We start from the raw sequence: 24,797 nt of genomic DNA, 5'->3' as shown, positions 1-24,797 counted from the left end.
AGAGGAGAGCCTCACACAGGCTCAGCAGATAACAGTGCTAGCTGCTCTTCCAGGATAACTAAATTCAGTTTCTAGCACTATGTCAAGTGATTCCCACCCCCTTTTCTGGTGTCTACTTGAGACCCATATTTAAGAATATACTTAGCAAAAAACCAGGCAGTGGTGGGGCACACCTTTAATCCCAGCACTTGGGAGGCAGAGGCAGATGGATTTCTGAGTTCGAGGTTAGCCTGGTCTTCAGAGTGAGTTCCAGGACAGCCAGAACTACACAGAGAAACTCTGTCTCAAAAAAACAAAACCAGAACCAAAAACAACCCCCCACAAAAAATCTCCAGCTGGCCTGGAATTCACAAACATTCACTGGTCCTTACCTACAGGAGCTCGGATTAAGGGGTACACCATGAATGGCAACATTTTAAGGAATTTTTAAGAAAAACTTTATTTTGTGCCCAAACAGCAGTTTCAAAAATTTTAAGGACTTGTGTCAAGAAATGGCTCTTACTGCCAAGTCTGACAATGCCAAGCCTGAGTTTGATTCAAAGGACCTATATGGAGAAAGCAGAGATTTGAATTCCACAAAGGCACACAAACACAGATTCACACAGAAACACACCCCTGAATAAATAAAAAGCCAATATTTTTGCTAGTAATTGTCAGGTCATCTTGCAATGTATTTTAATGTTAATGACAAGGGCAAATGTTTCATTGTTCTTAAGAATACAGATGAATAGTAATCACCAATTAAAAGTTAATGTATCTGCTTATCAAAATGTGAAAAACCAAATGTTGAAAAGCTCAAATTGTATTTCCAGTAGCAGTGAATCTGAAGCCCTTTCCAGATATTGAGGATTTCACATCATGCAGGAAGAACACTCAAATACACACACATACAAAAATTAAAAAAACGGGAACAGCACAAATAACTTAATGATGCAACTCAACAATCTAAAATCAAGGAAGAAATTAAGTAGCTATCATTTTAATTACAAGCCCTACAATATACCATGATGGTGACATGCTTCTAATGCAACAGTGGTACAAAGTTATTATAACCACTGATTGCATTTAATGCCTATGGAGCATCAGCTTTCGTTATGGATGGTTGTGAGCCACCATGGAGTTGCTGGGATTTGAACTCAAGACCTCTGGAAGAGCAGTCAGCTCTCTTAACCGCTAAGCCATCTCACCAGCCCCAGTAAACCTTTTACAAATGACATCATTCACAATGAAAATCTCGTTTGTTTACTCGTTAACTTTGTGCCACTTTCACCTCTTATTCAAGTATTTAAGCAAACACATACATAACAGTGTACTTTACAAATACCTTCTTTTATTAACTAAAAATGAGATTTCCAATAGTTCAAGCATGCAAGTTCAGAAGAACATTAAGTCACAAGTTATAGTAAACATTTTGCTATACTTTTTATTTTAATAAAATGAGAATAGATTAGACATATGCAGCGCTAGCACCTAATACTAATACAATAAAGCAATTACTAACTATAGAAACTTAAAGTTCTATGTCTACATTCAGCAAAATTAGTGTATTATTTACTGAAAGTATTGCTGGCTGATAAACAGAATGTAAAACGTCACTGCTTATGGCAATACAAAGATATAACCACATGTTTGAAGATTACAAATATGCCAGACAGTTACAATACCGAACAAATAGATCATGTAAGTAAGGTAAATTCAAACAAACTGAGAAAATTTTTAATTTTCACTAATATCTTAAATACATCAAAACCTTGGCATGTCTTAAATTTTCATTATTCCAATTGCCTTTCATTTTGTCAAAAGAAAAAAAGAAAAATAGTGTAGCTACATCACCAATACTGGGTTAGATTAATTTGACTCAAGTTTAGTAGAACTTAACATTAAAAGCTCACATTACCCAAAATATACTATTTCACATACAGTGACAATCAAATACCAGTGTTTTTTTAATACTGTCTTTTGGTCAAGTTTCTTTAAGCTTTCAAAGAATCATTTTTAGGCTTACAAAAATAAATATTTGTCAAAATGTTCAATAAATATTATACAACCTAGCAGCAAAAAGTCTGTTATGTGCAAATAGTTTTTTTTTCTTTTTTTTTTTTCCTTTTTCTTCTTCTTCTTCTTTTTTTTTTTTTTTTTTTTTTTGGTTTTTTGAGACAGGGTTTCTCTGTATAGCCCTGGCTGTCCTGGAACTCACTCTGTAGACCAGGCTGGCCTTGAACTCAGAAATCCCCTGCCTCTGCCTCCCAAGTACTGGGATTAAAGGCGAGTGCCACCACGCCCGGCTGCAAATAGTTTTTCTTAACTATCATTCTATGGTCCATGGAAAATTTTCTGAGCCAAGTTCTTGGCACACTGTAATCAACAATATCCAACTGGAACTTCAAGGACTTGTACATAAGATACACATATAAAATTCTCTTCATGTGCAATAAAATAAGTACTTTGTAAAAAGTTATGGGCAAAATGTACAGTCTAAACTTCCATAATTGAAATAGCACCGTAACAAATGACCTTGATAATACTGTCAAGTACACCTACTTTAAAATTTTAATACAAGGCACAATACACTTTAAAATCTATTGCACTTTTAGAAAAATTTATCAACTTATAATATTTTTAAGAACTAAGTTTCTAAATTTATTGTATTCTTTCCAGGAAATTCTCAAAGGAAAAGGCATTTTTAGTGAGGGACAATCATTTTTGGCCAATTAAAATATGATTATAATACAATGGAAACCTATGCAACTAAAATAGATGAAAACTGCACTATATTGACCATCATGTATAATTAGTACATAAATCCAACCTGTGAGATCTCAGCAATTTCAATTTTTTATTCTTATATTTACATAGTATGTATGTAAGCCTCTTTTATTTTACTTTAATTTTTTTACATTTCAACATAGTTGTTACAGAAAAACCTGACTGTGTAAAAGTAAAGCCTTCTGCTGCATAATCTGTTCATACTCTCTTGACCAAAAAACACCAACACCAGCATGCATGAAAGACCAGAATTAACAAAGCTTTAATAAGGTCTGGCCATTGTCATAGTTAGCTAGTAATAAATCATTTTTATGTGTGGCAGGCATTAAATATACCTAAACTTTATATCCCAAATTCTTCACCAAAATTGTAAACTTTCATGTAGGAGTATGCCAATATAAATTACTTAAAACAGTAAATGAGGAATCACTGTAGTTATCTGCATTAGTGCTTTTGAAAATAAAGGAAATAGCCATATTTATTTTTATTTTATTTAAAGCTTTAAGGTTCTAAGTGTCAATGCTGGATAGAGTGAGCAGTTCAGAACTTTAGTTTTGTATGTCTGCCACATTACAAACTTAAAAAAACCAACAACTCTGCATATATCAAAAATTTCTTATCCAGGATAAGTTCTTTCACCAACATACTTAGCAATGAATTGATTCCTATTAAGGTGTATTACACTTGTGTGCCAAGGTTTGCTTGTAGCCAAAATTCAATTAACTTATTAAAACAATTTGTATCTTGAGCATTATTGAGGCAACAGGACATTGAATAAGTTGTTTAAAGTTAAAAGTCATAGTACATTAACAAATGATCCTCACTCACAAATTATAAATGCTGTTTAGGGTACAACCAAGCAGGAAGTGAATTAATCCAGTTACAAAAATTTTTCTCATCAACTTTGAATAGGGCTACAGGTTGTTGCTTAATTTCTTGTGACTTTGAGCTTTCATGAATTTTTAGAAGAATCACAGCTGGTAATGTACTGCAAGTTCTTGAAGCTACACAATACAGTCTGGCTAAGTTACATGTGGTTTCCATATTAGCTGTATGAAATAATGATACAAATTCAATTGCCCCACCAGTCAACTGCCTGGGAGTTGTAATTTCCTCCATAACCATCATTACTGTAGAAACCTCCATAGCCACCTATCAAGGAAAAAAAAAGGTTATTTACTGTTTCCATTATTCTATATAAAAAAAGAAAAAAAGTCTCACTGTATAGCATTATTTTCTCTTATAATTTATCATGAAAACATCATTAAGAGCAAGAAACAAACAAAAAATCTCTTCTACTCTAAAAAAAAAAAGAAACCCACAAAAATTTACCTCCACCAAATCCTCTGTTGTGGCTACTTCGGCTGCTATTGGCACGGTTACTATTAAACCCAGCATTTGCAGAACCACTGCTCTGTCGATAGTCTCTGGCTCCAAATCCTCCACTGAATCTGTTATTGCAAGGAAAAGTAATGATATCCAATTAAAATAACAATTCATGCTCCAACCTGCAAGTTTATTTGGAAAACTTATTCCCCTTTGTAGAAACTGTCCTGTAATTGTATCTTTAAAAACCTCAATAGTGTAGTAGAACTGTTAGTTTGCTCTGTAACCTTTTCTAATTACTCCTTATCAAAATATTTGATCAAAGTCAAATAGTTTGACTTCTGGAGCCAATTAAAGTTGTCCTCTGACTTGACATACACTCCATAGCATACATGGCTATATGTACACATATGAAACACATAATAATTAAAAAATTCAGTACCTTAGGTAAGGTTTAACTCTAAACAAACTATAATAATGAAAAGCGCAAAACAATGCTTACCTTTTAGAACGTCCACGGCTACTTCCCTTGTAGTGGTGTTCATAAGCCATACTTTCCAACCAAGAAGGCACTTCTTGTTTAGCCTCAACAAGGAGATCTAACAAATCTTTCGTGATGTTCAAATTCCTCTCATTGAAAAAAGAGGTGGCAAGTCCTAAAAAGGTTTTAAAAGTACCTAAGGTCTATGTTTCCACAAAGTAGTTTCCTATTGTTTTCTTTCCCATACAGTGAAGTAATAGAAAATACTTTGTAACATCACTAAATATAAGGGTTAAAAACCTTTGCTATTGATATAAAATATCTTTTCCCCCCACCCCTTTTTCTTTTTTGGAGGCAGGGTCTCTTCATATATCTCTGGTTGGCTATCCACTATGTAGACCACATCTACATAGTGCCTAGAACACGTAGAGATTCAACTGCTTCTGTATCCCAAATTCTGGGATTAAAGTCTTGTTCCATTAAGACAAGCCTTCAGTTTCTTTTTAAAACAAATAAAAAAAATTAAGGTTCTTTAGTTTTTGAGATTACTTAGGCTGGTTTTGGAACACAAGAATCTCTTGTCTCTATTTTCTTTCTTTCTTCTTCTTCTTCTTCTTCTTTTTTTTTTTTTTTTTTTTTTTTTGGTGTTTTTTCGAGATAGGGTTTCTCTGTATAGCCCTGACTGTCCTGGAACTTTGTGCTGTAAGCCAGTAATTTTAAAAATCTGCTATAGTTTAAGGTCATCTGAGGAACAGAACAAGACCCTGCCCCAAAATAAAACCAAAAACCTAAATTCAAAGTCAAAACCTTTTAAACACCTTTGTTAATATATCCATTCCAAAAAAAAAAAAAATTCAGTGAAATGGGCCTAAGCCTAATGATCTGAACTCAACCCATATAATAGAAAGAATCATTTCCTATCAGTTGTCCTCTGATCTTCTGAAAAGTATACTACTGTAACATGTGCATGGATATCCACACATAAACAAACATAGAGGGAGCAAAAATGTAGTTCCAGTGATAAAGAGCTTTGAGATCTTTCGTCCCAAGATCCAGGGGAAAAGGAACAACATTAAAGGTTTACCAAGGTTTCCTACACGTCCTGTGCGGCCAATTCGATGCACATATTCTTCAATATCGCTTGGCAAATCAAAATTGATAACATGTTTCACATTTGAAATGTCTAGACCTCTTGCTGCCACCTGAAAAATAATACTAATTAAAATACAGTAACAGTCAGACTAAATAACTAAAAAATAAAATATACATACAGCTGTAGCCACTAAAATTGGCTTTCGCCCTGAGCGAAACTGGTGAAGGGCCTCCTCTCGATCTTTCTGTGATCTGTCTCCATGAATACTAGTACACGCATATCTTTCTTGAAATAAGAAGTTCTCCAACGAATCTGCACCCTTTTTAGTCTCCACAAATACTAAAGTCAATGAATCCTTCCCTGAAAAATTATAAGGTTTTGTTTATTAACAATAACTTGATATCACTGCTTATTCTAAAATTTAATAAGCTTAGTGATTTGGGAAAGATTGCTCAGTGAGAGGAGGGTATACACATACATCATATACAGAACACAGAATAGGAGGATTTGCAAGGTCGACTGGATAATTGATCTGAACTTCTAAGCTTCAGGTTCACTCAGAGAGTGTCTCAGCAAATGAAGAAGATACCCAAATATATATACAGACAGAGACACACACAAAACCACACATACAGAAAAAAATGGGCTACAAAGTAATACTGGGAACTAAAGAGAAATTTTACAGGCATTTTCATTTTATTAAATACAGGATTCATAATTTTACCTGTTGCATTTAAGAGATCAAGTAAAAATGACCGTTTGTCTAGTTCTTCAACCCATACTACTTTCTGTGTGATGTTCTCAGAAGTAGATCCTACTCTGCCTACAGCCAGAAAGATATATTCATCTAAAAAGTCACGAGCAAGCATCTGAAAATGAAAAGAAAAATAAAAGCCAAAAACTTAAATTATCTATGTAATACATAAATCACCAAAATTTATTTAAAATGCTCTAAAATAAAATTGTAACAAATAGTACCTGTATCTCCTTAGGAAAAGTAGCACTAAACATCATAGTGTGACGAACCCCCTTTGGTGGCATTGTGTCCTGCTCAACTATACGACGTATCTGAGGTTCAAATCCCATATCCAGCATCCTATCAGCTTCATCCAACACTAAGTATCTATTAATAAAAAGTATTAGATACTTATTGGGTTCTATATTTAACTGTTGGGTAAATTATTCTATTAATTATTATAATATTTCAGGTCTTAAGCACAGTAGCTTCTAATATGAAATATTAAATTATTGTTTAAATGGACCTTAATCAAAATCAGAAAAAATTAAGGGAAGGAAAAAGAAAGAAAAGAAGAAAAAGACAAGTAAACCGCACTCGTTCAACATTGTGATTTTGAAAAGTTATACACAATCATTAAAACTATGACAGTAATAAGAATACATCCATTATCTCAGAAATGGGAAGGATGAGGTGGAGAATTACTCTGAGGTCTAGCTCGGACCACATGGAGAGAGAGGTCCCATTTAATAAGCCTAATAGTATGAAGAATTTTTACATGATAGACCAGTATACCACAGCATATACACACAAGGCCTATATATATATAGAAGCCTTATTTCTTTTATCAAAATTAACATACTTGCAGAAATCTAATCCAATCTTTCCTCTTTCCATCATGTCCACTAGACGTCCTGGTGTGGCAACTAACAAGTGGCATCCACGTTCTAAGTCCCGAATCTGCTGAACAGTATCAGCACCACCATACACTACACAAGGACGGACTCTAGATCGGTATGAAAACTATAAGCAAAAAATTATTAGTTACAGAAACACTGAAATTAAGAAAAAGACCAAGTTATTAAAGGCTATGCTTACTTTTCTGGCTTCCTCATAGATCTGCACAGCCAATTCTCTTGTTGGGGCTAACACCAAGGAGATTGGGTATTGTTTACGGCGACCATATCTTCCATTTTCCTAAGAATTAAGTATAATTTTAGAGTCTATTATCCAAAATTTTACCTGTTATATTTGTAAATTGTTTCATTTTCTGTGCATGCATATTTTGCCTGCATGGACGTATGTGCACTGTGTATATATTCTGGCAAAAGTCAGAAAGTACCCTGGAGTTACAGACGTTTGTGAGGAGCCACATGAATGCTGGGAATCAAACCCCAATACTCTGCTCTCCAGTCACAACTTATTTTTTAAAGTTAACCAAACCACAGCACCACATGTAATTTAAGAATTATTTGAACTGGAAACACACAAATGTCTCCAATTCCTATTCAATGTTCTCTTCTACATTCTAAGGACATTGCATGCACATTGTTTATAAGTATACACACAAAGAAAACACCAGGACACAAAAATTAATAACTGTCACCTTCATAGCCTTCAAAGCCTCTCCTGGACCATCTGTATAAATCTGACTGAGAATGGGTAGTAGAAATGCAGCAGTTTTTCCAGACCCTGTTTAGAAAACACTGGATTATTAACTTTGAAAAATTAAGAAATGATAAAGTATTAGGCATACTGGCATATATATGTAATCTCGGCACATCAAGTTTAATCATGCTCATCTACTTTTAGTAAGCCTAAGGTCATCCTGGTCTATGACTATGTGAAGCAAGGTCTCAAAAGGTATCAAGACAAATAGTCTAGAGGCAAGCAGATCTCTATGAATGAGGCTAACCTTATCTACATAGTCAGACTTTATCTCAAATAACAAAAAGAAATAAATAAAGTGATAATGTTAATGTGAAAAAAATGTCTTTTTCAATCTCCAGTTACTTATGCTCCCAAAGCCACAGCTGTTATTTATGTGAAGAAACAACTCTGTGTGTGTGTGTGAGAGACAGTGCCTCTCTACATAACCTTAGCAGTCTTGGAACTCACTATATAGACCAAACTTGAATTCACTGAGATCCACCTGTCAGTATTAAAGGAAAGCACCACCACACCCGAAAAGCTTTTTTTTTTTTTTTAAAGCATCAAGTGCTGGACTTAAAACAAAAACCTAAAACAAGGCTTGTGTGTTAACTCCTTAAGTGATGTAATTTCACTTAAAAATATATCACATTTCATACAGTCAAGATATACATTGGTCTGTAAAGTACACTTGTGCACACACATGAAATTTTGTTATTTCTTTCAGGTGGAATCAAATTCTGATATAGGATTACATATAACATGCTTCTCCAATCCAAGGAGAATGGGGTACTTTTTAAAACTTACATGTTTTCCCTTTAAGTGCTAATTTTATTTCTACTATAGCACATTAGCTCTTTTCCTAGTAGAATATTAGGCTGACAACTAGATACAGGTTTCTAAAGAGACCCTGAAAATGTACCAGGTTTTATGTATTCCATACTTTCATATAGAATATACTACTTTTAAAACAATCTTTGTTATTTATAAAATGATCTTACCTGTTTGAGCACAAGCCATTAAGTCCCTTTTTTCTTTAATAATTGGAATAGCATGCTTTTGCACTGGAGTAGGACGAGTGTAACGAGTAAGTTCAATGTTCCCCATGATAATTTCTCCCATCTCAATATCACTGAACTGTAAAAGAAAGCCAAGTAACATAAGAACAAAAACTGGTAATACTATAAATGAATGTAAGAGCTGTTCTCATTCTTCATGTTATGTTTTAAGAAAAATAAACTCCTTCACTGAAAGAAATTATGGTTTTTGATGTTTGGTGTATTTTCTATGTTGGGGTTAGTCATTACAGTTACTTTTAAGAGATTATTTACAAGAGTTCCCTAAAGAGTAAGAAAAAGCCTAAATGAAATAGAGCATTGGCTTTTGCACTGGACCTGAGTTCAATTCTCAGAACCAATACGGTGGCTTACAACCATCTATAACGCCAGTTCCAAGAGAGACAATGCCTTCCTCTTCTGCCTATTACAAGCACCAGTCATATAGTTAGAAAATACACACACACAAGCAAAACACTCATACACATAAAAAAGTTGCCAGGCATGGTGGTGCATGCCTGTAATCCCGCAATTAGAGAATCAGAAATGGGGATTTACAACAGACAAGGCTAACCTTGCCTCACCAAAAACAAACAAACAAACAAACAAACAAACAACAACAACAACAAAAACAAAAACAAGAGAGTGAGAGAGGTAGGAAGTGGACAAAAGAGAACTAGTAGAATACAAGTTATCTGTTAGGGAAAAAAAAATACAGAAAAGAAGTCAGTAAACTAACAATAAGGATGTCCGAAAAAAGCAACAGCCTAACATACTATTAACAATTAAAAAAAAAACTATAAAACATCTAATGCATAAATACACCTAATAATTTTAACTAATGTTTCTTACATCCAAGAGACAAAGACAGCCTAAAAAAAAACCTGCCCCAACTTTTCCTTCCGTTTTCAACAAAAACAAAACCATAACCAGATATGAGACGCTGTCTTTTTTGAGTTTGTTGGCAGGGTCTTTCCAAGACACATCCAAAACATATAGCTTACTGATGTTGCACTTGGTTATTCCAGATAAGTGAAAGTTAAATCTTTACTTTGAAGACACCATGCACTTCAGAACAGTTTCCAGAGAACCCTGAGCTGGAACTGACCTAAATGCTTCCTCCCTGAGAACTAGCTGTCATGGTGCCTCCTAGCACCACATAAGCTTACAAAGGAGGGAGGTAATCAATAGTTCTATATAGCTATGATGAGTATTAACCACATTAATGACCAACATGGTACAATAATCTTGAATGAAGTAGTGGCATGCATACCTTGAATCTCTAATTGGACTTAAAACCAAGTAAAAGGGAACCCAAATCTAATTAGTCAGTCCCACAGAAATGGTTATCAGAGGAGACTCTATAACCGTCACCACTACATAATAAACCAAAATAATCCTCAAGAACAATCTAGAAACATTTTGTCCTATCCACAAATAGTCTTCACCCTTCATCAAGGAAACTTCTCTTTACAACAGATAAAGACCACCACAGAAACCCAAAACTAGTCAAAATACAGAATTTTGGAGCTAGTCCCAATGGACACATCTAAATACTCCAACAATCACAGCTCAGTAAACAGTGTAAAAAGAGGGGAGGAAGTTTGTTGTAAGATTCTGCCTCTTGGGCTGGCGAGATGACTCAGCAGGTAAGAGCACTGACTACTCTTCCAAAGGTCTTGAGTTTAAATCCCAGCAATCACATGTTGGCTCACACCACCCATAATGAGATCTGCTGCCCTCTTCTGGTCTACAGGGTAGTTATGAATAATAAATAAATCTTTGGGCCAGAGCAAGCAGGGACTGAGCGAGTGGAATTGACTGGTGAGAACAGAGGTCCTAAAAAGACAAAACAAAACAACAAAAAACCCAAAACCAACCAACCAACCAACTAACCAACCAACCAACCAACCAACCAACCAACCAACCAACCAACCAACCAACCAACCAAAAAAGATTCTGTCTCTCGTAATATCAGAAGCTATTCCAGAAAAATCTCACAGACATGATGGTCTCAACAGGAACACATCAATGATACTAATCAACTATACAAAATCAGACAGTGAAAAGGACATACGATCTCAACTCTATATAAGGAACTTAACTGCAGTAAGATGGAAGCAACTGAGGTGGTTGTCCCTCACAGAAAAGCATAACAACTGGTTGTCCAGTGCTAAACAGTCATGAACATTTCTTAAAACCAAGGAACAAAGGTCATTAAGGACTACTACTGAGATGCCTCAGGAGGTATAAACACTTGCTGCCATCCATATTTGAGAAGCTCCCCTCACAAGTTGTCCTCTGACATCACAAGTGGTGCAACATACACAAACTCAAAACAATAAAAGCCAGAAAAACCCAAAACACACACACACATCCCCCCCCCCACCCACACACCCAGTAAAATAAGAAGTCAAAACAAAAAACTTACATTTTCAATGTGAGGAGGACAATTATTTCCAGTTGCTTCTACCGGTATATCATCATATTTCTCAAAGTTAATCCCTGTGTTTCCTCCAGAAAAAAGTTCTCTGAAATCAGATGATCATTATATATTATTAATAGAAGGAAATAGTTTCACCACAAAATAATATTAGGATTAAAGTCATTTGCTATAAAATCCCACATAATTATCAAATTTAATTATTTTTAAGATTTCATATTTTATTCTGTGTATATAGGAGTCTTTCTGAGTGGGTATATTAGACACATGACCCAGATGCCTTAAGAAGTAAGATCAGATGCCTTAAGAAGCAAGAAACTATCTTGCCCTGTCTGACACTGGTGGTAGGAATCAAACTTAAGTTCTCTGAAGAAACACACATGCTTTAATCACTAAGCCATCCTTCGAACCCTATATTTAATATCATTTTAAGCTATATTTATTTATTTTGAGACAGGGACTCACAAAGACAAGTTTGTGCACACTAGGCCCTAATTTAATATTTTAAAAACTTACTGCTCTAAGCGTTCACTTGGTGGAAGTGGTTTTGACCAATCATCTTCATCTGATCTGTCACCCCAACGACTATGACCACTCCGTTCAAATTTGCCAAATCCAGTTCGGTCACGACCACCAATACCATCATAGTCATTTCGACCATGATCATCAAACCTGAACAGCAGAATAATCAGACTATTAATAATATAAAAGTGCTTTCTAGACTATTAGTTCAACTGAACACAAATACCTAATAAGTACATCAACAATTTAATCCTGATCTATACCATTTAGTAAATAACTGCTTACAAACAGAGCAGACTTGCTTCAAGTTCAAAGAGCCACTAACCCTACCCATGACATGGTGGCATAAAAGACATGTTCCACTGTTCTCCTGTGATGGCTATGGACTAAATCTGGAACTAACTAATAGCTCAAACTGCTGGGCACATTTATGAGGGATTTTAGTTAACTGAATCATTTGAGGTATGAAGATCCACCTTTAATCTAGGCCACAGCTTCTTGTGGCAAACTAGAGCAAAGAAAAGGAAGTAAATTTTTACTCTTTATCTTCTTGCTCTTGTTCTCTCTTCACTGTATTACAGCCTACTTCTTTGGGATTCTGACACTTGCTGAAGACTAGCCAAGACATCCAATCTCATAGAGTAAACAACTAGAGGAATTCTTGGACTAGTTGGACAACAACCTGTACACCACTCTAATTAGTAAATTCTTAGGTAAGTAGGTAGACAAGATTCATTCTATTAGTTTTGTTTCCCTTGAGAATCCTGACTTTGCTAAGTTAAGATTCTTACATATTCTTAACTACTAAGATACTTAACCATTACTTTATACATTATCAACCAAGAATATACCTTCCCCTGGATCCACTTCCACGATCACTGAAATTATTGGGCTTCCCTCTGGAATCACGAGATCCAAAACTGCTGTAGGCATCTTTATCTTTACTACAGCTCCATCCTGAACTGTCCTTATCACAGACCCCTTTCAAGGAAATAAAGAACAAAACCCAGAAAGTCTCTTCATTGCCACAGTCTTCTAAAATAACTGATCCCAGTACAGTGATAGACACTGGATACCCAAACAAAATTTCAACAGCTTTTAATAATTAGCAATTTAAAATTTCTGTAAGTAAAAAGTGATTTGTACTTTGTTAATATTCTGGTTTAGTGTTGTACCTTATGGGATATTGAGACGAGGGCATGAGATTGAAGGTACTCTGAGCTACATTGTGAGAAGACCCTGTCTAAAACCAAAAAGGGAGCTACAAATGTGGCTTGGTAGTATAGTGTTTTTCAGCAAGTGTGAAAGAAACTATGAGTTCAATCTTAGTATATACAGTAATCTTAAAGATTCTGCTGAGGAAATAGATCAGATTTTGCCTAGAATGATCAAAACCCTAGCTTAAAAAGCCATTAACATCACAGAAAAGAAAAACATCAGCTAAGAGAAAAAAACAGCTTTTGAATAATACTATCATTACAATAGTATCAATACTAGTATAATATAGAATTTATAATAGTATCAATACTAGTATAATATAGAATTTCGAAACACAAATTACTGTGGCTAGTAAGATCATTGTCTGGCACTCATAAAATCTTGAATTAAATTCTTAAGACATAAAACTACCTGTAGTAACACAGTTTCTGTCTGTCTGGGAAGCAGAAGCAGGAGATCACTGGAAATTCGATGGCCAGTCTAGTCAACAAAACCATGAAACTGTATATTTGAACTATATTTTCAAAACAAAAATCCCCAAACTGTTTACAATAAAACTCTAAAAACCAAAGGACATATTTTAGACTATCAGCTTCTTAGTTATGTCTCATACAAAATTATTTGATAAATACTGTTTAAAATACATAATATTTGGGGCTGGAGAGATGGCTCAGTGGTTAGGAGCATTGACTGCTCTTTCAGAGGTCATGAGTTCAATTCCCAGCAACCACATGGTGGCTCACAACCATCTGTAACAGGATCTGACTCCCTCTTCAAAGTGACAGTGTACTCACATACATACAATAAATACATAAATCTTAAAAAAAAATACATATAATATTTGGCATCCAATTTCTTTCCCCCTTTTTGAATCAAGACAGTTTCACACAATCCTGGGAAACTTCATAATTATGTAACTGAAGCTTACCTTGAACTTCTGATCTTCCAGACACTATCTTAAAAGTGAATGTTCTAATACTTTCAGTTTGCTCCTTAATTTGTATGCGTAAGGACTCTAGACTGATAGAATAACAGCAAGAGTAAACTAGGTCTATTATTAGTTAGAATGGTGTCTAAACTCATTTTATGTTTATGTTTGATGTTTAAAAGTTATGTTATCTACCTACCTGCTTTACAGAACACAAAGATGATGAACCAATTTGTTTGGCAAGATCTTTCTGTCAATGCCTAGCAAACATATCCCACCATAAATGCACATACCCTAACAAAAAGAGGATGTTGAAGATTTCCTCTGACAATCACTGAACCTAACCTAAAACACTCTCACTTCTTTTGAGGCATGTTTGAAATGCAAATATCCACAGTATAAGAAAGTATGTAGTTATTGAAAGAGAGAAAAAGAAGATATATTCTTTCAGTAAACAAGTCTTCAAAGTATCACCCACAAAAATACTTTAAACCGATGCTCCAATATCACAAAAGCACTAAGACATAGGATGCCTTAATTGCTTCTATATATTTTATGTGTATGAGTGTTTTGCCTTGTGTACTAGCCAACAGAGTCCATAAAGGTCATCAGATCCTCTGGAACTGAAGGTGGAGATAGTTCTGAACCACCAAGACCTGGGAAATGAACCTAGCTTCTTTGTAAGAGCACTCATCCACTGAACCATCTCTCCAGCACCTCTAAACTTCAATATAGTAGTTAAATAGAACTTTTTTTTTTTTTGGTTTTTCGAGACAGGGTTTCTCTGTGTAGCCCTGGCTGTCCTGGCACTCACTTTGTAGACCAGGCTGGCCTTGAACTCAGAAATCCGCCTGCCTCTGCCTCCCCAGTGCTGGGATTAAAGGCGTGCGCCACCACGCCCGGCTTAGAACTTTTTTACTAGGTAGTATTCTAAATACTTTTTCAAATGGAAACTGTGCTGACATTTATGTATTTGAGAGGTAACATTCTAAGTCTTTAGGATTCAATACCAAACTAAACAAGAAAATGCTGATGACTCAATGTTTCTAAAATTACAAAGTGCTAGTTTTTTGGGTATATTTTTTGAGACAGGGTTTCTTTTTCTCCTGAAACTTACTCTTTAGACCAAGCTAGCCTCAAATTCACAGAGATCTATCTACCTCTGTCTCCTGAGTGCTGGGATTAAAGGCACACACAGCCAATGCCCAGCACATGTTTTAAAGACAAAAGAAACACAAAGAAGGAAAAAAAATGTTCAAAGACTTCCTGAAGAGATATTATCTCCTTAGTTTTAATTCTTTTTATTTTGCATGTGATATTGTGCATACATATACACATAGCAGTTAATTTTTGTTGTTGAGGTATACTCACTGAATCCAAAATTTAACTTCTAAAAAAACAAAAGTTCAATCTATAAATCTGCTACAACATACCTTTAGATGTTTCTCTGTTCCTTAAGTGAGGAGGTATATAGCGCCCTTCTAAAAGACAAAATGTAAAACTGAAACCCTATAGTATTCTTCTAGGAAAATTTTTACCAAATTATCAAGGACTAGGAAATATGTTTTTGTTGTTATTGTTTTTCTAACTAAAACTATTATCACAAATTAAAATACACAAAAAGCTTGAATAGGTTTGAAGAAATTTAAGTTTTAATTTGAAGCATTACAGACTAAATAAAAAAAAAACTTAACGTAGTATTAAGAAAAGCAAGGAACCAATAAAATAGAAGACCACTATTATCTGATAATCTACATATCCATCCTGTTTTAAAGTGGACTATTTAAAGTCTATATACTCAATTAAGTTGATCACATTCTTGAGTGTTAAATATGGTTTGAAATTAGCCAGTGGGAATGAAGGCCTAAAGTTTATCACCTGCTAGCTGATGTCAACCTACTAACTACAACCTGCTAACCAACCTACTAACTCCAAATAATTCCTAAAATTAATGCCCATATCTTGAAATGTTTTTGTATTTGACTTCTAAAGAATGTAACTCACGTTTTATTTTAATAGGCTTAATACAATTCATGAAAGAACAAATCCTAACCTTTAATTCAGGGTTGGACATGATATGCATTCTAAAAACTACTAACATGTAATTTAAAGTTATGTTTAATATTTATTTAGGTGTTATAACAGCAAAAGAACCTGCATTTTTATCATGTACAATATTGATATAGAAAAACTGAGAATAATAAATTGATATTATAAAGGATCTACTAAACTTGCTTAGGTAATATTAAGTTACAGAAAATAGAATTTATTCAAAGGAGCATGCCTATTTTCTCATCATGAAGAGCATAATTTTGCCAGGTAGACAAATTGACCTTGAAAAAACATCATACTCAAACCACATGCTTTAATGTTTTTTCCTTCTCAGTATTTTTATCCCCTAAGCTCCACCTCTCTACTAACTCTTCTTTCCTTTCCTAAAACTATTTCAAATTATTAAGTGAACAAGTTTCAAAGCATCATCTACAAAAATAATTTAAATCTGTTCTCCAATATTACAAAACAACTAAGACATGGGATATTCTAATTGCTTTTATTTAATTTATGTGTTTAAGTGTTTGAGATGCAGAAAAAGCAGCTTTGGTTTGTCCCAAGATAATCATAACAGTATTTTACTCAAAATAGCTCCCATTTGTCCAAAAGCAAATTGAAATTATATCTCTGTGAAATGTTCAATTGTTCAAAATACAAGTTGGAACCATAAAACTATGTAAGTGACTGAGGATTTCAGCTCAGGGTGGTTTCCCTTTGTAGCACATCCTGTGCTACAAAACAGAAAAAGAATTAAATGTAAAGTAATTAATAAGGCCAATGATAATAGCAAAAACCTAGAAAAAAATCTATAATTATTTTTTTACACTTACTGCTCTCTGTATTTCCTCCTCCATTCTGATTATCTGATGATTTCAGGTCAAGACCAACAAACTGTAAAATAGATATTAATTGTTCATAAATTAACAAAATAATAATAATAATAAAAAATCATGCTGGATACCACCACAAAAGACAAAATCAGAAAAATTAAAACCCTGAGCCTTGTACCATACTATTTACTAAATGCAACCTTTTAGGAAGCTGGACAGATTGCTCAGTTATTAAGGGCACTGGCTCCTCTTCCAGAGGCTTCAGGGTTCAAATCCTATAGCCCATTTGGCTGCTCACAGTCAATTTTAATTCCAGTCTCAGGTGATCCAAACATATCTTCTAGTACTCCAGGACACTGCAAGCACATACACGCAGGGAAAATATCCATTCACATAAAACAACAAAATAAAATTTACAAAAATGGAGAAAATACTTTTTCGATGATAGGGTTGAGAATTACTACCACGTTCACTATAAAGTGCTTACAGCCTCAAAGAGGAAAACTGCTTTGAAGTTGTCAATGGCAAGAAACAGAACTTGGTATAAAATACAACTCTAAAGAATTCTTCCTTTAAAACAAATTAGCTCTGTAATTATTTTCAATAGGAACCACTCCTAAATCACCAAACTGAAAAACCAGCATCTTCATGCAAATAAAGACTAGCCTGGAAATGTTTGACTTTTTAGACCTATATAAAGGTAGAAGAGAATGGATTTCACAAAGTCTTCTGAGCTCTCCAACTTAAGGTGTGGCAAAATAGCATCTTGACTTTTCAGTAACTTAAAATTTTGTGCGCTTGCAGAGAACCCAGGTTCCCTTCCTCAAATTTGGCTCTCTCTATATAAGTAAGTGCAAGCAAACACTTGAACACATAAGATAAAAATCAATTTAAAAAAATGTAGGCAGCTGGAGACAACTCTGTGGTTAAAAACACAGGCTGCTCTTCTAGAGGACTTCCAGAATGTACATGGCAGCTCACTCCTAACTCTGGAGTCTCTAACTCCAGTTCCATAGGATCTGACACCCTCACCCTGAGAGTACATACAGGTAAAACACAAATGAATATGAAATTAAAAAGTAAGGCATTCAGAAGTTTTAGCTTTAAGGGTTAAGAAAAAACTAAAATGCATGTCTTAAGATAAGATTACTTTATGTCCTAAAGGAGATACTCTCTCCCCTCCCCCACCCGAATAACATGCATTCTTGGTGCCTACAGAAGAGGGCACTGGATTAAAAAAAAAAAAATCTGTTTTTTGCCTAACAACGCCAACGAAATATTTAAGTTCTTTGTTGTGTAACCTAGGGTTTAAGAAAAACCCAACAAGAACGGATGGTGGTGCCGGCACATACCTTTAGTCCGAGCACTTGGAGGCAGAGGCAGGTGGAGTTTGTGGACCAGCTTGCTACTGAGCAAGTTTTGGGCAGCCAGGGCTACACAGAGAAACCCTGTCCGCGGTCACAGAACTCAAGAGGGGGCTAAAAAAGGCTCCTCTACCGCGGGAAAGAGGTAAAGGGACTACTGTGGTAAAACATTATCAGATTATCAGAAAAATATAAATAGAACCCTCGCCTTCATTGGTTCGCTGGTTAGGCCCGACAGAACGGCAGCACGGCTTAACCCGCCGCCATTTCCTCCATTACAAGGCCGCATTTTCTAAACGCCAAAATTGATGGCGTCAGTGCTTTTATGGACTTACAAAAACTCACAAACATCAGGAATTACGACCACCCGAGGGAAACACAATAATTCCAAGAATTAGAGAGAAAACAAGTTCCCTTTCATGCACCGCCAAACAAATATTTGAAGAAACTCTGGTTCGCAAATAAAAGCCGCCATTATGCGAAGCCTGTAGAGTAATCTGTAATGTCATCGCTATCCCCTCTTTTCTCGTTTACACCATTTTGTTCAGTTTCATTACTTTTCAGATTTTTTAATGGGGCGCCAGAACTCCAGTACAGACAACACAAAAGAGTTTAAGCGTTTAATTAATACTGCGCCATGGCCAAGTTAAAACAAAAGGGAAGAAGGAGCGTCTTATATATAGGTTCAACTTACTTGCTGGTCCAGGCTGGCCGTACTTTCCGCTGCCACTTGACTCATTGCTTAAAATATTTGAGAACTTCTCATGGAGCAGCCACCGTAAACCTGTTTCCTCACGGTGAACGCAAACGCTTACGTACACAGTTTTGGATACGCCCAAACGTACTGACGAGTTTGCGTCATCACGCAAAACGCACGACTCTTTCGTCAATTCGTACAACGTGGAGCCACTATTTAACTGCCGTTGGTATTTTTACTTCCTTAACTAGCATTTGTTTAAGTAACGGGATCTAACCCCACCGCTGCTGCTGTCCAAATATTATCTAAATTTGGAACTTTCTTCAGTTGAAAGATCTTAAGTCAGTTTAATTATCCAGCTTCCCACCTGCTTTCCTTTTTTCTTTCTTTCTTTTTTTTATTACGTATTTTCCTCAATTACATTTCCAATGCTATCCCAAAAGTCCCCAATACACTCCCCCCCATTTCCCTACCCACCCACTCCCACTTTTTGGCCCTGGCATTCCCCTGTACTGGGGCATATAAAGTTGGCAAGTCCAATGGGCCTCTCTTTCCAGTGATGGCCGATTAGGCCATCTTTTGATACATATGCAGCTAGAGACAAGAGCTCTGGGATACTGGTTAGTTCATATTGTTGTTCCACCTATAGGGTTGCAGATCTAATAGCCCCTTTCTATTTCCTTTTCAGGCGCGAGAATAGAAATTTTACTAAAATTAGCCCTTACTAATATAACCTTACTAATTTTGGGAAGCTTCACCAAAAATAAAAGGTATAAATTGTAGTCTCTGCTGAACTATACTAGGTTTCCTAGTTCTATTAGTGAAAAGAAGTGAGATTTCTTTTGGCTGAGAAAACAATAAAAATTATACATATAATGGTATAGGTAATTATTCAGCCCACTCATTTAGGTTATTTTTCTAGTCCCTAAGACTGGCTGTATTGTGTTCTTACATACCTTGGGGTTGTGGAATTGTGAATAATTGTCTTGGTTACACAAAGAATTATAAATGTTTGAAGCACATGTAACAGAATTGTCTGTCTACAGAGAAGCTCCTTTCTCTGTGATAACTCCAGCTGTGTCAAGTTGACACAAAAACTAGCCAGTACAAGTATTTACAGAGGTTTGATTTGAGAGCTTTTTTATATTTGAGGAGCTTGATTTTTTTTTTTTTGTAAACAATATTATGCTTTGTGGCTATCATTCCCTAAAGATTCTCTTGCTGTTAGTATTCAAATTGCTGCATCCACGAACATTTTTTTTTTTCTCCCTAAGATAGGGTCTCAATGTACTGCTCTGGCTGTCATAGACCAGGCTGGTCTCAGATCCATAGAGATCTGCCTGTCTCTGACTCTCAAGTGCTGGGATTAAAGGGTTGCCATTATGCCTGGCTATTACCACTTCTAAGATTTTTGTTTGTTTGAGTTTATTTTATTTATTTTTTATTAAACATCTCTTTCCTTTTCCTTTTTTCTTTGTATTAGATATTTTCTTTATTTACATTTCAAATGTTATCCCCTTTCCTGGTTCCCCCTCTGAAACTCCCTATCCCTCCCCCCTCCCCCTGCACACCCACCCACCCACTCCCATCCTGGCCCTGGCATTCCCCTATACTGGGGCATAGAACCTTCACAGGACCAAGGGCCTTTCCTCCCATTGATGACTGACTAGGCCATCCTCTGCTACATATCTTGCTGGAGCCATGAGTCCCCACCATGTGTGCTCTTTGGTTGGTGGTTTAGTCCCTGGGATTTCTAGGGTCTGGTGGTCTGGTTGGTTCATAATGTTCTTCCTATGGGGCTTCAAATCCCTTCAGCTCCTTGGGTACTTTTTCTAGCTCCTTCATTGGAGACCCTGTGCTCAGTCCAATAGTAGGCTGAGAGCATCCACTTTTGTTATTTGTCAGGCACTGGCAGAGCCTCTCAGGAGACAGCTATATCAGGATCCTGTCAGCAAGCTCTTGTTGCCACCCACAATAGAGTTTGGGTTTGGTGACTGTACATGGGATGGATCTCCAGGTGGGGCAGTCTCTAAATGGCCTTTTCTTCAGTCTCTGCTCCACAATTTGTCTCTGTATTTGCTCTTGTGAGTATTTTGTTCCCACTTCTAAAAAGGATTGAAGTATCCACACTTTGGTCTTCCTTCTTTATGAGTTTCATGTGGTCTGTGAATTGTATCTTGGGTATTCTGAGCTTTTGGGCTAACATACACTTATCAGTAAGTACAAACATTTGTGTTCTTTTGTGACTGGGTTACCTTACTCAGGATATTTTCTAGTTCCATCCATTTGCCTAAGAATTTCATGAAGTCATTGTTTTTAATAGCTGAGTACTACTCTATTGTGTAAATGTACCACATTTTCTGTATCCATTCCTCTTTTGAGGGACATCTGGGTTCTTTTCAGCTTCTGGCTATTATAAATAAGGCTGCTATGAACATAGTGGAGCATGTGCCCTTATTACATGTTGGAGCATCTTCTGGGTATGTGCCTAGGAGTGTATTGTTGGATCTTCAGATAGTACTAACTCCAGTTTTCTGAAGAACCTCCAAACTCATATTTAGAGTGGTTGTACCAGCTTGTACTATCACCAACAATGGAGGAGTGTTCCTCTTTCTCCACAACCTCGCCAGCATCTGCTGTCACCTGAGGTTTTGAACTTGGCCCGTCTGACTGGTGTGAGGTTGAATCTCAGGGTTGTTTTGATTTGCATTTCCCTGATGACTAAGTATGTCGAACATTTCTTTAGGTCCTTCTCAGCCATTTGATATTCCTCAGTTGTGAATATTAAGTTTAGCTCTAAACTCCATTTTTTAAAATAGGGTTATTTGGTTCTCTGGAGTCTAACTTTCTGAGTTCTTTTTTTATTATTTATTGAGTATTAGCCCTCTATTCCTATTCGATGTAGGTTTGGTAAAGATCTTTTCCCAATCTGTTGGTTGCTGTTTTGTCCTAGTGACAATATCTTTTGCCTTACAGAAGCTCTGAAATTTTATGAGGTCCTATTTGATTGACAAGCTATTGGTGTTCTGCTCAGGAACTTTTCCCCTGTGCCCATGTGTTATCTTCCCCACTTTCTCTTCTATTAGTTTCAGTGCATCTGGTTTTATGTGGAGTTTCTTGATCCACTTGGACTTGAGCTTTGTACAAGGACATAAGAATGGATCAATGTGCATTCTTCTACATGCTGACCACTGGTTGAACCAGCACCATTTGTTGAAAATGCTTCCATTTTCCACTGGGTGGTTTTAGCTTCTTTGTGGGTTCATTTATGAATGTTCAATTCTATTCCATTGATCAACCTGCCTGTTTCTTCACCAATACATACAGCTTTTGTCACTATTGTTCTTTAATACAGCTCAAGGTCAGGGATGATGATTCCCCTAGAAATTACTTTATTGTTGAGAATAGTTTCTGCTCTCTTGGATTTTTGTTATTCCATATGCATTTGCAAATTGCTCTTTCTAGCTCTATGAAGAATTGAATTGGAATTTTGATGGGGATTGCATTGAATCTGTAGATTGCTTTTGATAAAACAGCTATTTTTTACTAAGTTTCCCAACCAAAAAAAACACCAGATGAATTTAGTGCAGAATTCTATCAGACCTTCATAAAAGATCTAATACCAATCCACTTCAAACTATTCCACAAAATAGAAACAGAAGGAACACTACCCAATTCATTCTATGAAGCCACAGTTATGCTTATACCTAAACCACACAACGACCCAACAAAGAAAGAGAACTTTAGACCAATTTCACTTATGACTATCTATGCAAATATACTCAATTAAATTTTCAAAACTTGAATCCAAGAACACATCAAAACAATCATCCATCATGATTAAGTAGGTGCCATCCCAGGGATGCAGGGATGGTTCAATATACAGAAATCTATCAACATAAGCCACTGCAAACAAACTCAAAGATAAAAACCACATGATCATCTCACTAGATGCTGAGAAAGCATTTGACAAAATTCAGCATCCTTTCATGTTAAAAGTCTTGGAAAGATCATGTCTGATCCCCAGTGTGCAATGTAGGGGCCATGTACAGGATTGAATCTCAGGCCCACAGATTTTTACCCAGAGTAACCCTGACCTGCTCCCGTGCCGTTTTTTCCTGGGGGAAGGACCCTAGGGGACTCAACCTTCATGCAATCAGACATGCCTCTCAGAGACTGTCTAACAGCTTTCAGACTAATCTCTGTGTAGTTCTTAGTCTCACAATTCTCACGGGTGAAGGCTTCAAGTTCCAATTTTTTGATGTGTCTAGCCTGGGATGACTGTTTAGTTTCCAATGTGGCGAGAATGTATATTACCATGTTGGAAGCACAGACTATGGCAATCTATAAATGATTCGTGGCATGAGACTGATGGCCAAATTTAGGGGGAGGGGAATGATCTTACTTAAGCATTTTATGGAAATTGAGTCTCTCTCCCCAATAAGAGGGTAATGAAGTGGTATCCATGTCTGACTCTTCTCCAGTAACCTGCTTGTTATTGCCAACGTCTAGCCGATGGTAATGAACTGAAACAAATGCGCTTGAAAGAGATGAATCAATTTGAGATTTAACAAATCGGGTCAATTTCTGAAATGCCCAAGGACCGAAGGAAATCAATAATAGGAGTTCCAATAGCGACCCCAAAAAGGAGGGCAACAAGGTCGAAAGCCAGGAGGAGGTTGAAAACCAATTTTGATACCATGACTCTTGTTGTTCTCTCTCTCTTTTTCTTTTTTCTAAACTGGCAGTAACCTTGGCAATGCTATCTTTAACTAATCCAGTTTTATCAACATATATGCAGCGTTCTTCCTTAAGTGCAGTGACTCCTAAGGTGGTGTCCTTCATGATTTTAGAGAATCACTTGATGAGCAAACACGTTTAGGTGGTCATTAAGAACATGGCTACAAATTTATTATACAATATGCCTTTATAAAAATATTAAAACAGGGGAGATGTTGGGAGCTATTAAGACAACGCCATTGTCCTGATCTCTGAATTGGGCCTCTCCCCGCCCCCCCGAGAAGAAAAGGGGGTCAAAAGCGGGCCACCAACACACTGTTCTGAGAACAACCACAGAATGTTCCAGCCCTACGTCAGTGCCAGATGTCCTGACCACACCCTGATACCACCAAGTTCCTGTTTCCCCCGTGTAGCTGCCAAAAGAAAAATTACTGCCCCACCCCTCCCGCTGATAAGTACTTTTACTTCCCCTTTTGCTTGTGCATTTCTACTGTCCCACCCCTCCTGCTGAAAGGCACTTCCCCTTTTGCTTGTGCATTTAAGCCTTGGGCCTTTCTCAATACAGTGAGACCTTGATGTTACTCAGACTGCTTCCATGTGTCATTCATTACACAAGGTTCTCTCTGCCCCCCCCCCCCCATTTGGTTCTTAGGAGAAGGTCCCCTCGAGACACTCGAATAACTGGACCTGCTGGACGGGTCAGCATGTAAGTCCTTGTGCATCCACGTTTACTGAAGTCTATCCACAACAGCCTACTTATGGAATCAGCATAGATGTCCATCAATAGATACTAGATAAAGAAAATATGATATTCATACCACATAATACAGTTTTATTCAGCCATAAAGAATAAAATTATTTTGTTCTTAGGAAAATGGATATCATTGTAAATTATC

At 36.3% G+C, this 24,797-nt stretch overlaps 1 protein-coding gene across 1 annotated transcript; it reads right to left on the bottom strand.

Annotated features, from left to right (window-relative positions):
* Positions 1-1,310: 1,310 nt before the first annotated feature.
* Positions 1,311-19,299, bottom strand: LOC146999833 (ATP-dependent RNA helicase DDX3Y). Its single transcript, XM_085834390.1, has 17 exons — positions 19,159-19,299; positions 17,101-17,161; positions 15,652-15,699; positions 12,924-13,053; positions 12,067-12,222; positions 11,539-11,638; positions 9,054-9,189; positions 8,009-8,094; positions 7,501-7,599; positions 7,265-7,425; positions 6,645-6,789; positions 6,391-6,535; positions 5,845-6,026; positions 5,658-5,775; positions 4,595-4,748; positions 4,099-4,217; positions 1,311-3,918 (listed from the first exon to the last, which is right to left on the bottom strand). Exons 1-17 carry the CDS (start codon positions 19,201-19,203, stop codon positions 3,839-3,841), a joined length of 1,965 nt encoding a protein of 654 aa, XP_085690516.1. The 5' UTR covers positions 19,204-19,299; the 3' UTR covers positions 1,311-3,838.
* Positions 19,300-24,797: the final 5,498 nt, after the last annotated feature.

The sequence above is a fragment of the Mus caroli genome, unplaced genomic scaffold, assembly GCF_978045245.1.
Source record: "Mus caroli unplaced genomic scaffold, Mus_caroli_1 scaffold_34, whole genome shotgun sequence".
Classification (NCBI taxonomy): domain Eukaryota; kingdom Metazoa; phylum Chordata; class Mammalia; order Rodentia; family Muridae; genus Mus; species Mus caroli.
Note: the sequence above shows the minus strand (reverse complement) of the source record. Positions and strands in the feature narration are given on the sequence as shown.